Here is a 12,407-nt window from a genome sequence, read left to right on the forward strand (position 1 = left end):
ATTTTTGGTCCAAGTTAGACAAAATTTGTTTTCTTCAGGTAGGACTTCCCAGAGCCTTTGCTATACAAAGGAAGTTTGGGAGTCCCTGAGAGGAAAATAGAGTGCAGCATTTCCTCAGTTTTGGCTTCTTTTCTAATGGAGCCAGCCTTCATGTGTGCCTATGTTCAGTGAAACCGTGCAGACTGTGGCACTCTTGGGACATTGCTTTTCAGTCCAATTAGGCAGGGTCTATATAGTCCATTTATAGGATTCATCTTTCATTGGTTTGTTTTTTAGTAGCAAAAGGTTCAACCAAAGGCTGTTCTTCCTAAGTTTTGTTACAAACTCCAGACGTTGCTGCTCAGCACTACTGAACAGCTAAGGCGAGCAGAGAGGAAGCTGTTGTAACTTTGGTAATCAGATAGACCTGGATTCAGAAGCTCTTTCTGTCACTTGATCATTGTCATCTTAAGCAAATGACTGAACTTCCCTGAACCTGTTTGGGAGCAAAATGAGGTTAAGACCCTATACTGCCTGGGCAGTTCTAGGATGACTGGGCCTGATGCAGGTGACCTCAGGGTGTGCAGGGTGTGGCTGTTGCTAGGCAGCCAGTACACTCCCTTCTCCTGCCTCAGTATCTGCTCCCTCTTGTGGGGCTGCCTATTGCCTCCTTCTGCTGTGGTCCCTTTGTTTCCAATCACCTCTTTCAAGCTTCAAGGGCTCTCTGGCTCCTTGTACTGGGCACAGAGGCATGGAAGGCAGCTGGGTGTCCGGGTTTCGCACAGGACAATTTAACAGTCTGATGAGACACTTCTGCCCTTTATCTCCCCACACAGAGAAACCTACACGACTGTCTTCATAGCCCTCACCCTGCCTGTGTGGACAGGATTATAGGACAGCTAGGCTCTGGGGCTGGGCTCAGACACTTCCTGTGTGACTCTGGCCATGTCCCTTGACTTTTCAGAGTCACCATTTGCTTAACTCTAGATAAACTATGAAGGGACCTCATCTGTTTTCTGGAGAGTAAGGAGTTAATGTGCTAGATCACAGAGTAGGTGAGGCAGGCCATCCCTCCACAACATACTGCATCACTGACAGAACAGACTCAGCAGATAGACTTCTCCCAAACTCCGGCAGGCAGCACTCGAAGCCCCCAACCACTTCCCCAGGTTCATCCTTCCGTCCTGCTCCGTTCTGGATTATTGCAGAACATGCTGTGGTATCTCTAATCTGGTGTGTCCTCCTCAGCCTGGTGACTTTCAGAACCATTCATCCGGGAAGCCTGATAGGTAGAACAAGCTACCCCTCTGGGTCCTTACTACCTTCTCTGTCCCAAGTCACAACCCTCTTCTCACAGTACTGCAAAGGTGTCTCCTACCACGTTATTCTCCTAGTTGAGCCTTTTTCTGGCTGGGAAACCTTTCGCCTTTCTCAACCCTAGTTTCTTCATTTATAAAACAGAGGTAATATTCCTTGAAGCTCACAGAGGTCCAGGTTTGCGAAAAATCCCAAGGCACTTTAGTCAGTGCCAGCCCATCCTCCAGTTTTGAGGCAGACCATCCTCTGCCAGGCCCTCAGCAAGAGATGGGGGTGGTGTTGGCCACGAGCAGGAGTCCATGCCTCTGGACACCCCATGGTCCCTCCCGGAGTCCCAGATAAGCTTCACAGACAGATGGCATGTGCAGAAGGATTCACATTTATTGGTTCAAATACAGTACCTAACACTTGCTAAACATGCATTTCACACTAATTGGTCACATTTCCACAGGTAGTCAATTCACAGAACAGGGCCCACCCCTTGCTGGCAGGCAAGTGTGGGAGGTAGCAGAGGGCCTGAGTAGCCTGCAGAGCCCGCCAACTATCATTTGGTCATGCAGGGTTGATGGAGCCAGGCTGGCAGGCAGCCCTTGGCCGGCCCTTTGGGAACAAGGGCTCAGAGACATCCCGTTCACTTGATTCCTCTACAAGATTGTGGGAGGAGGAGAACTGGGAGGTAGCTCAAGATTCATGTGTCATCAGAGCTCCTAAAGGTGGTGTTCTCCTATGCTATGGAGCATAGGAAGGGGTGATAGCCTCTTCCAGGAGTGTCTTGTCCCTGGGCAAGTGGGAAGGACTACTACTCAGACACAGCCCAGACATTACAAGGCAGCCACAAGCCCCTATCACAGGCCTGGGATGGCAACACAGACAAAAACACCAACAGCCCAGGGCTTTGTTCCCGACAGAAACATGTAAACAGCACAGGAGCTACAGTATTCTTTTCCCACAGGACTCCTCAGAGAGGAATTGACCAGGATGTCACTTAAGAGGTAGTCTTTCTCTCTTTTTTTTTTTTTTTTTTTCATGGAAATTTGAGTCAACATTATTATCTATTATATTTCAGCAAAGAAAACAGTCACCAAAAGGCAAGAGGACCCTTTGGCCGGCAGGCTGGCTCCAGGATTTGAAGACTAGCCTCCACCAGTAGCACATTTTTCTTGGGCTTGGAGCAGACCCTGGTCTTCCTCCCAGCTTTCCTTTGAGTCTATAGCTGATACCTGAGCAGGCTAGGGTACATTTAGGGCTGCAGGCCCAGAAGGGCTGTCCTGGGCAGAGGGACCAGGCTTCCCATGAACTGGTAGAGGACTACTGGGGCTTATGCGCAGGACAGTCAGAAGTCTTCAAGTCTTGAGGGAGCCTAGACCTAGCAAAAGAGGCAGCTTGCTCCCAGCTTGGCAGACTCTGGGGTTGCTGCCTCCGAGGAAATAGGCAAGGTCTGGCTCTCAAGCCCAGAAAAGATGTTACTTGTGGCAGCCAAAAGAGGGCTTTCTGGGGACCCTGTAATTAAATACACATCCCTGAGCTGTGGCCCCAGAAGCGCCTGCCTCAAGGCTGACCAATTTCTAGCACCTGGTGGGATGATTGCCGTTTTTCATCCTAAGACACAGATAAAACACTACTTCACAGACACTGGGCATGAGGAAAAAAGGGAGGATGATCATCAGCAGAGGGGCGTGTGGGGTAGTTTCATGGATCAAGGTGGGGGAGTAAGCGTGGTGGGTTTTTTTTTTTTTTCTTATTTTTAAACTTTAAAAAGTCAATAGGAAAAATTAAAAGTTGAATAGAAGGGCTGGTCTGAAGGACTGAATTTCTTAAAATAAACTGCAAAATTTTTTTAAAAAGTAACAAGGGAAAAAACACCAGAGTTCCAAAGCTAAAGACTTGGAACCAATGCTCAACTTTCTGCCCTTTAGAGAGACCAGAGCCCCTTTACTTTAGCTAACCTTGGTCACAACTTAAAGACTGTCTCCATCTGTCCCATTCTCCTCGAAATCAAGAACAAACAAAGGCAGGTACTGGGTAGCAGGGCAAGACAGCTGGTCCAGGGAGGTCAGGGTTTTAGGGATCTGATCTACTGACTGCAGCAGGCACTCACTTCCCTGAGTGGTGGGGCAAGTCAGAGGCAGGTTGGTGTGAATGGGCAACTCTGAGGGATGCCTCTATGTTCTTCTATCTCTGCTCTGGTTCTGGGGATCAGCACAGGGAGGTTTCTGCTTGCTTCCTTCTACCCTTGGAGGCCTGCTCATCTCACTGGTAGGTTGGGCCTGGAGGACTGTGTGTCCTGAGTCAGGTGGAGTGCTTTGAGACAAGTTTTGGATAATTTCTCCAGACTAAGGGCAAGTACACCAAACCTTGCGAAGGACTCCAAAAGTCTACAAGGAGGGCCAGAGACCATGAATTACAGATGAAGCTCCAAGACCCCAAACTTTTATCTTGGGTCAAGAAAATGTTCTCAAGGGAAGGAAGGGGAAAGCTTGCATGTTTCACCACAGTGCAAGGAGGTAGAGGCTCCTTTCTATGTGGCTTTCAGGGTTATATTTTTATGGTGGAAAAATTCTCACTCAAAGTGAGTATTTTTAGTGGCTCAGATTAGAGAGAGGACAGAAGAGAGAGGAATTAGAGACAACACACGTTTTTCCTTCTTCCACTAGCAAAAAGGCTGCCTGCTAACCAAACATTACGGGGAAAAAGGCAAAAAACAAGCATATCAAACCTCCCCCTCCAACCTTTCTCTGTGTCCTTCAAACCAAAATCACAAATACATCTAGTGGCTGACCTAATGTCTCCACGCTGCTAGCTACACTCCTACCTTCTCCTCAGAATACCTGAGTTTGCAATGCAACACATTCACTTTACCCTGTTTAAAAGAAGCCCATGTCATAAAAGGACTGGGTGCAGAAGACATTAAAGGCGGTCCACAGGTCAGGCTCTGGCTCAGAACACACAGCCACTTGGCTCAGAGATTCTGCAGGGCTCTTGGCAATGAATGGGCTCTTTGTTCTGTGGAATCTGCTGCAAACATTGTAAAAATGGATTTGTACAATGGCAACTTGCAGAACCTTTCCCCCACTCCACAAATTAACAACTTGCTCTGTTTAAGACTATATTATTGGGGAGACATGTTCTTGCCTCATCAGAGAGCAATTCCTTTGACACCCAACACAACAGGTAAAATACTAATTTGAAAAGCAGTTTCAGAAACTAACAATTTGATAAATGGAGGTCTAAGCAAAGAAAGCTGCTGCATACAGGAGCTCTCTTCACCACTACCTGATATATGTCTCCTCCCCGAGCTTGAAGAAAGCAGCTTAGAATCTGACCTGTAGCCAAAGAATGTGATCTAGTTGGTTAAATAAAAAATTCAGGCAAACAAGAAAAACACTGTGAACTTAGAAATACACAGATACATAAACACATATACATGTCTTCCCACTGACATGTGAAAAACATGCTATCTGGAATTTTTCCTGAGAGGAAATGCTCTGAATTTTGGATAAGGGACATAATCATCACTTTGCTGGTACCCGTAACATTTCACTAGAAAGAAAAAAATTAGAAGTAGAGACTACCCAGAATGCAAAGGATGTGGTAGCCTCCTGGGTAGATTAAGTAGGCTGAGTTGGGGAAGAGTAAACAGCCTCTGACCAAATGGGCTGAAGGAGAGACTATGGGTCCCTCAATCCCACCCAGAAATGTACCCAGCTGAGCAGTACTGGCAGTAAGAGGTGCCTAGTGTAGGCAGAGAAGGGAAAAGCACATGAAGCAGCTCCAAGATGAACCTGGTGGAGTCCTGGCCAAAGTCTGGCCAAAGTCTGGAGGGGTAGGAACTCCTTCTGGAACTAGACAGGGCAGGTAGTGACAGAATAAGGGTCCAGGCTGCATCTGCAGAAGCAGCAGTCAGGTCCTTAGAAACATGAGGTAGTTGAAAGCCCCTTTCCTTTCCAGGTACTTCTGGCTCCATCCCTCCAGGCCTTTAGTAGGCCTGGCCACTGACAATACTTGAGGGAATAGTTAGGCTTATTCTGGGTCTCAGCTTCTATTCTAGAGCCTTGGCAAAACTGATTTTATTTCAGAAACATTAGGAGCACTTAGAATTTAGGAGCGAAATCTCTGGTCAGCAGATGAGGGAATGGTCCTTTCCTCTGTTTAAAAAACAGTAGTTTTTGGATTTGGTTCTGGGAATGAGATGTGGGGAATAATAGGGGTTCCCAAAGAGTATTTATTATTTCAGCAGCTTGGCCTTTGTCCCTCTACCCTTAGAGGAAAACAAGTTAAAGGAGAATGAATCAGAAGTGGGCCCCAGGATTCAGAACATGGCATTTTGCTGTCAGTTTTCTAAAGGGCTGCCGAGAAGTCAAATTCATAAGGGAAAGGGCAGAGCCTGAGGAAGGTAGACCTTAGTAGAACTGGATCAGGAAACTAGGTAGCTGTAAGCTCAAGGGATACAAAAGTCCTATGGACCAACTTATTGCCAGGATGCTGCCTAGATGAAAAGCTGATAGTAGCAGTCAATAGACAGCTGTGCGCAGGGTGGAAGAGGTGCAGCAGGGGGTGAGAACAGAAACTCTTGTCCTTAGGGCTTGTGGAATGGGAGGTGCATGCTGTATGCTTGGTCGCTGTGCCCTACTCTCATACTTTGCAAAGGAAAGAGATGATGGCTAATTCCTCATCTTGTCTTTCCCAAACGCTTTACCTACCTCACTTACAAAGCTCCCTACATATACCACTTCGTCCCTTTGGTGTATTCTTTTTACCTGACAAATCTGTGGCTAGAAAAAGGCAATTTACTCTCTAACAGACAAGTGTATAAATGTCTGCTGAGAAAATGTGGGAAAAGTAGGGGTGGCCACATCCCCATTTCCATTGAGGTAGTTGTCTCTGTCAACTTTATGGAAATAGTCATCTCAGCCCATCCCACCCTCTCCCTCAAAATACAAAAGAACTATCTCTAAACAACGACAACACTGTAACATTAAACATCTTCACATTCTGTAAACTGCAAGGAAATGCCTCTGCTGCATTCACACAAAAGCATGTGCATCAATGTTGAAGGCCATACATTCAACTCTGTCGTGAAATAAATATATAGAAAAATGAGGTTAAAAAACAGACAAACAAACAAATTCTTCTCGCTATGGAGGCAGCTGCTCAACAGCCTCCATCTTGGTCTCTCTGGCTCTTTCCGCTGGAGCCTGTCCTGCGTACCCAAGGCACTGTGGGCCGCCGGAGGAGGATGCAGGAAAACAGGTCATTCCTTCACAACACTTGTCTTGCAGGAATGCAGCACCACCTTAAAGAGGAGGGGCAGCTGCTCCAGGGGCACGTTCACCATCTTTCCTGGGTAAAAGGAGAGAAGAGAAGTTAGTGGTGGCCACTCCAGGAGGGCAAGCCTGCCTCCTCTGAGGCTGGTAAAGGGGCATTAGGGCAAGAGAAGTACCTGGAGTACCACAGAGGCCACAGAGCATGGATAGCACCAGTAGACTAGGCTCATGCTGGTGCTCTCAGGAGACTGGTGATGGAGCCAGCTCATGCTCACTCTTCTATCTGTGACACTTACTCTGTGCCAGGCAGTTCAATGTACTGTCTCATTCAGACTCACAATATTTCTGCCTGATTGTTGCTTTTATCCCTATTTTTCAGAAGAGGATCTGAAACGGAAAGGCAGTCCCTCTCTGACCCTTGCAGCTTAAAATGCTATGAGAAACTCGCTTCCTGCCCCCCCGATTCCCAACTCTTTTAGCAGTCTATAAAGTACTGCTCTTCAAAATAGAATAATTGATTAATAAAAGTAATAAAAAGTACTAAGGAAGTAAGGGAAGGAGTTACAGGGGCAAATTAATTTGAGATGTTTCGGGATAAAAGAACTGATAGGTTTTTTTCACTGAAGAACTTCTCAGAGCATTATGTACAATAATATACTTTATAAGCATGTTCTCCCTGACAGTATCTTTGAGTCACCTGAGGCGGGGGTGGGGGTGAGGAGGGTGTGCCATTTAAAATATACTGATGCCTGAGTTTCACCCACACCAATTCAATCAGAATGCCTGGAGATGCAGCACTGGTGTTTTCAAAGGCTTCCTAGGTGATTGAAAATGCTGTAAGGTCCAGCTCTATATTGCTCTGTGGCCCAAAAACGAGAGAAAATATTCCCTGGTCAGACTGACATTTTTTTTTCCCCTTCAAAAATTGTACTGTTGAATTTTTCAGAAACAATTTCAGTTTAAACATCTCTAGCTGAGGGAAACAAGCATCTTTACTAAATGAAATAAAGCAACAACAAAAAAAGCCAAGATCATATACTGCAAAAGACCTACAAAATGTCAGGAAGCTCAGCAGAGGGGTCAAGACCACAAACAAATCAGACCCCAACACATCAAATTCTGTTATAAACATAGGAGCTTGAAGGTGCCACTTTATATGGCCCTGGAAAGCCTATGGGTGATCCTATGAAACAATGTCTTTAGAAACTGACTTAAAATTCACTATGTAAAATTCACTATCTTGTGCAGGCACACCTGAGAGGCAGAGGCAGCTGGATCTCTGTGAGTTCAAGGCCAGCCTGGTCTACACAGTGAGTTCTAGGCCAGTCAGAGCTACACAGTGAAATCTTGTCTCAAAATAAAGTAAAAATTTAATTAAAGTATACAGTTCAGGGGGCAGAAGAGATGGCTCAGCAGTTAAGGGCACTGACTTCTCTTATAGAGGACCTGGGGGTTTGATTCCCAGCACCCACACGGTGGCTAACAACCGTCCATAACTCCAGTTCCAGGGGAATCCAATGCCTTCTTCCAACCTCCTCAGGCACTACACAACATGGGTGCACTTACACACATGCAGGTATAACATTCATACACATAAAAAAAGAATAAAAAAAAAAAAAGTATACAGCTGGGCATGGTGGCTCACACCTTTAATCCCAGCACTTGGGAGGCAGAGACAGCCAAATGTTTCTGAGTTTGAGGCCAGCCTGGTCTACAAAGTGAGTTCTGGGACAGCTGGGGCTATAGAGAGACCCTGTCTCAAAAAGACAGAAAAAAAAAAAAAAAGTATACAGTTCAGGAAAGTGAGTGAAGAAACTCTTTGCTTGTTTTCCTCATCTGCAGAATGGGTATAATATCACCAACCACCAGCCTTGTGGAGCTTGCTCTGAGATTTGATGACAGTAAGGCTACATGGTACCTGCATATCACAGGAGCTTAGGAAATGCTAGCTTCTCTTCTCTAGAAGAAAATACAAACTTCCTATACAATAGAACTCTTCTCAGGGCAAGGGCAGTACCTCTTCCTGCAGCTGCTGATGAGTGTGGAGGCAACACCCTGTGAGTGCTGACATTCCTCACAAGCTAAGGAAGGGTAGGGACCCTGGACCCAGAATGTTACCTGCAATGTAGCGAATCTCTGGCAAGCACATCATGAGATCAGGAAAGCGATTTGGCTGATGTGTATATTTATATTCAGTGAAATCCTGACAAATGTACCAATACCGCTTGTTCAACTGTTCCAGCTGTGAGGCACTGGTCAGACCCCTGATATCTGTGAAAATAAAAATAAAAAACAGACAGGGAATGAGAGAGTCTAATGTGAAAAAAAACACCAGTTTTTGAAAATGAAGTTATTAGGGGACTAGAGAAATGGTTTAGCAATTAAGAGCACTGACTGCTCTTGCAGAGGTCCTAGGTTTGATTCCCAACACCCACATGGCAGCTAACTGTCTGTAACTCCAGTTCCAGGGGAATCCAATGCCCTCTTCTGACCTCTGGGGGTATTATATGACATGGGTGCACTTATATACATGCAAGCAATATACTCATATACAAAAATTAATAAATAAAAAATGAAGTTATTAAATATGGTCATAATAGGGGATCTTTTCTCTCTGATGTAAAGAAACTAAGATCTAGAAAAGGGAAAAAAAAATAAGCAGTAAAAAAAAACATAAAGGGCAGTCCCTTGCTTGAGCCCTTAAGAGGGCTAAACAGGGTATTATAAAATTATACCTAGCTCTTAGTACCAAACTTACCCTTCACAGTGTCTTTGAATTTGTCTTTGATTGGAGAAAAATCAGAAACCTTGCTGATATCTACAAATTCAGGAAACTTACAAGCACACACTTATGCAGCATCTTCAGTGTCCATGTGTTCTTACTATTCTATCGTGTGTGTGTATGTGTGTGTGTGTGTGTGTGTGTGTGTATCTAAAAAAAAATGAGTAAAACATCTAATATAAATCATATCCAGACTCTGAGGTCCAGCACAAATTTCTTCTCCTCAAAGAAGTTGCTACTGCTCTTCTCTCACTGAGGTGCATTTGCATTTGGAGTTCTATCAGAACATAATACTTCTTCAGGGACCCGGGGTCTGCTTTCCCTGCCCCAAGGTCTAATGCTTGGCATGGGGCTTGACTAGAGAAGGCATGCAGAGCACTTGATAATTGCATGATGATGCACAACAGTCAGGAGAGTAGGAGATTTGCTTGCCTACACTGGGTCAGGGTGGGAAAAGGCAAAAAGAAGGGCTCGATCAAGAGTCTCTGGACTGGAAAACTGAATGCAGTAAGAGAGCACTTTTCAATGCCAGAGGCAGCAAAATCACCCAGTTCCACTCTGGAAACAGGGCATTTATATGCTACTTTGGAAAAAGAACAAATTCTCCTTCAAAGGCTGTTACTAGCAGCTACTACGTGCTACTTTACTGGTAAGGTACCCATAAATCACAACCAGCACTCTAATGAAAGAGCAGGTTTGATATGCACATGTGAGTTTTTGTGCACCACCATTCTTCCCTAGAACCATGGCCAGCCTGTCTCCAAGGCCTTATCTCCCATAGTTTCATCAGTCACTCTGCTCTTCTTCAGTCACTGGTAAACTTGGTACATATTTTAAATGACGCATGTTCTGTCCTTGGTGTCTGTATTTAAATGCATTAAAACTGACTAAACAAAGCGAATCTTCTTCCTTCCTCTGTGAGTTATAGACATTGTGGCATTTAGACTTCAAGAAAAAAAAAATCCAAAGTATTCCTTGTACTGCAAAGGAGGATCAGGATTAGGACTGAGGAGCATAGGCCTTTCAAGATTGGTAGCCACATAGTGTGACACATCCTGTGACAGACCTGGGGGTGGGGGGAGGGTCAATGTGTAAAATGGGAAAGCAGAGACTTACCAGCAAAAATAGAGACAAAAGCCGGGCATGGTGGTGCACGCCTTTTAATCCCAGCACTTGGGAGGCAGAGGCAGGTGGATCTCTGTGAGTTCCAAGGCCAGCCTGATCCACATAGTGAGTTCCAGGACAGCTGGGACTACAGGGAGACCCAGTCTCAAAAAAACCGGGGGAAAAAAAAAAAAAGAGAGAGAGACATAAACGAACTGCGCCCTCACCCTACCATACTACCTACTCACCTTGATTTAGGAAGTTAATTGCTTTCATGCACGCATACTCCTCATTGCTGACCTTTAGCTGATGGAACTTGTGATACAGGTAGATGAGCCGTTCAATCACCTCCATCCCTTCATCACTAAATCTGGGAAACAGATTTTATCTGGGGGTTATGATACCAGCAAAGACCAGAACAGGCAGATAGAGGAATCCTAGTTATCTATGACAGGAAAAGAAGCTAAACTCGGGGAAATGCAATCTATAGGCAGATCCAGGGCCTGTATAGTGATCAATGCAAGTTGCTGTTCTCAAGGTCAGATAAAATCAAGTAAATCCAGGTTCAAATCCAGCTCTACCACACATAGCTGTGAGATTCTGGGACAGTCATTTAACCCCTCTTAGCTTTGAGGTTTCCCTCATAGCGAATCCAGGCCAGCTAGACAGGGAGACCCTGTCTCAAAAAGACCAAAAAAAAAAAAAAAAAAAAAGGGCTTCTGAAACTTTTTACAATTTTGACACCTTATCACCTGAGGAATTTTTAACTATGTAAAGTGTATATAAAATAGGTCTACCAATCAAACATTTACTGACAATAAACCATAAAGAAATTAATTTTATTATTACTTTGTGTGTGTGTGTGTACACTGGGTGTCTTCCTCTATCGCTCTCCATATCTTTTGGGGAAAGGGGGTCTCTCCTTGAACCTGAGCCTTACCAATATGGCTGGCTAGCGAGCTCTGGGAGCTGCCTATTTCTGTCCCCTGCCTCCACCCCCGACCCCATGCTTCAGTTAGACACATGCCACTTTGTCCAGATTTTTACACGGGTGTAGGGGATCTGAACTTAAGTCCTCATGGTCACACAGTAAGCACTTTACCCACTAAATTGTTTCTCCAGCCCCAAGAAATTTATTTTAAGATAATTCTTGAGTATGCATATTTTACCATTTATTAAAATTGAGGAGCTGGAGAGATGGCTCAGCAGTTAAGAGCACTGACTTCTTGCAGAAGACCCTAGTTCAATCAAATCTCAGCACCCACACAGTGACTAACAACCATCTGTAACTCCAGTTCCAAGGGTCACAGGCACTGCATGCATGACACAGGTACATTTACATACATGCAGGCATAATACATATAAAATAATGAAAGCAATTTTGCTTATTTTTATATGAAGAATGAAATCTTAGCAGAGTATTTCACATTGCAGGACACATGGCATCTTCAATGTTTTTCAGTGTTAATCAATTTAAGAAAAAAAAATTTTTGGCGGGGGGGCATCTTTTTGAGACAGGGTCTCTCTGTAGCCCCAGCTGTCCTGGAACTCACTATGTAGACCAGGCTGGCCTTGAACTCACGGAGATCTGCCTACTTCTGCCTCCTGAGTAATTAAAAAAAAATTTTTATGTATGAGTGTTTTGCCTACATGTATGTTATGTGTGCCCATGTCAGATTTCCTGCAACTGGGGTTATGGACAGTTAATTGCCGTGTAGGTGCTGGGAACTGAACCTAAGCCCTCTGCAAGAGTGGCCAGTGCTCTTAACCACTAAGTCACCTCTATAGTCCCATCAATATTTTGATTTTATAATTGCCTATTGTGAGACACTTTGTATAAACAATTAGTACAAAATGTTAGAAGTATATTTAGGGCCATTTAAAAAATTATGGGAAATTCTGTTCTAATCTCAGGTCAAAATTCATTTAATGACCTTATGAAATTCAAGTATGCAACTTAA

At 44.6% G+C, this 12,407-nt stretch overlaps 1 protein-coding gene across 5 annotated transcripts in view; it reads right to left on the bottom strand.

The window, feature by feature from the left end:
* Positions 1 to 2,272: 2,272 nt before the first annotated feature.
* Nr6a1 (nuclear receptor subfamily 6 group A member 1) overlaps positions 2,273 to 12,407 on the bottom strand; it is a 198,908-nt gene continuing 188,773 nt past the window's right edge. For all 5 annotated transcript variants that reach the window (XM_008824611.3, XM_029559546.1, XM_029559541.1 and 2 more), the window contains 3 exons: positions 10,695 to 10,816; positions 8,679 to 8,831; positions 2,273 to 6,636 (listed from right to left, as the gene is read on the bottom strand). In XM_008824611.3, coding sequence (XP_008822833.1) covers positions 6,548 to 6,636; positions 8,679 to 8,831; positions 10,695 to 10,816 — 364 coding nt within the window. In that variant the 3' untranslated portion in view covers positions 2,273 to 6,547. The remainder of the gene's footprint in view (positions 6,637 to 8,678; positions 8,832 to 10,694; positions 10,817 to 12,407) is intronic.

The sequence above is a fragment of the Nannospalax galili genome, unplaced genomic scaffold (assembly GCF_000622305.1).
Source record: "Nannospalax galili isolate Female #2095 unplaced genomic scaffold, S.galili_v1.0 scaffold290, whole genome shotgun sequence".
NCBI classification, from domain to species: Eukaryota; Metazoa; Chordata; class Mammalia; order Rodentia; family Spalacidae; genus Nannospalax; species Nannospalax galili.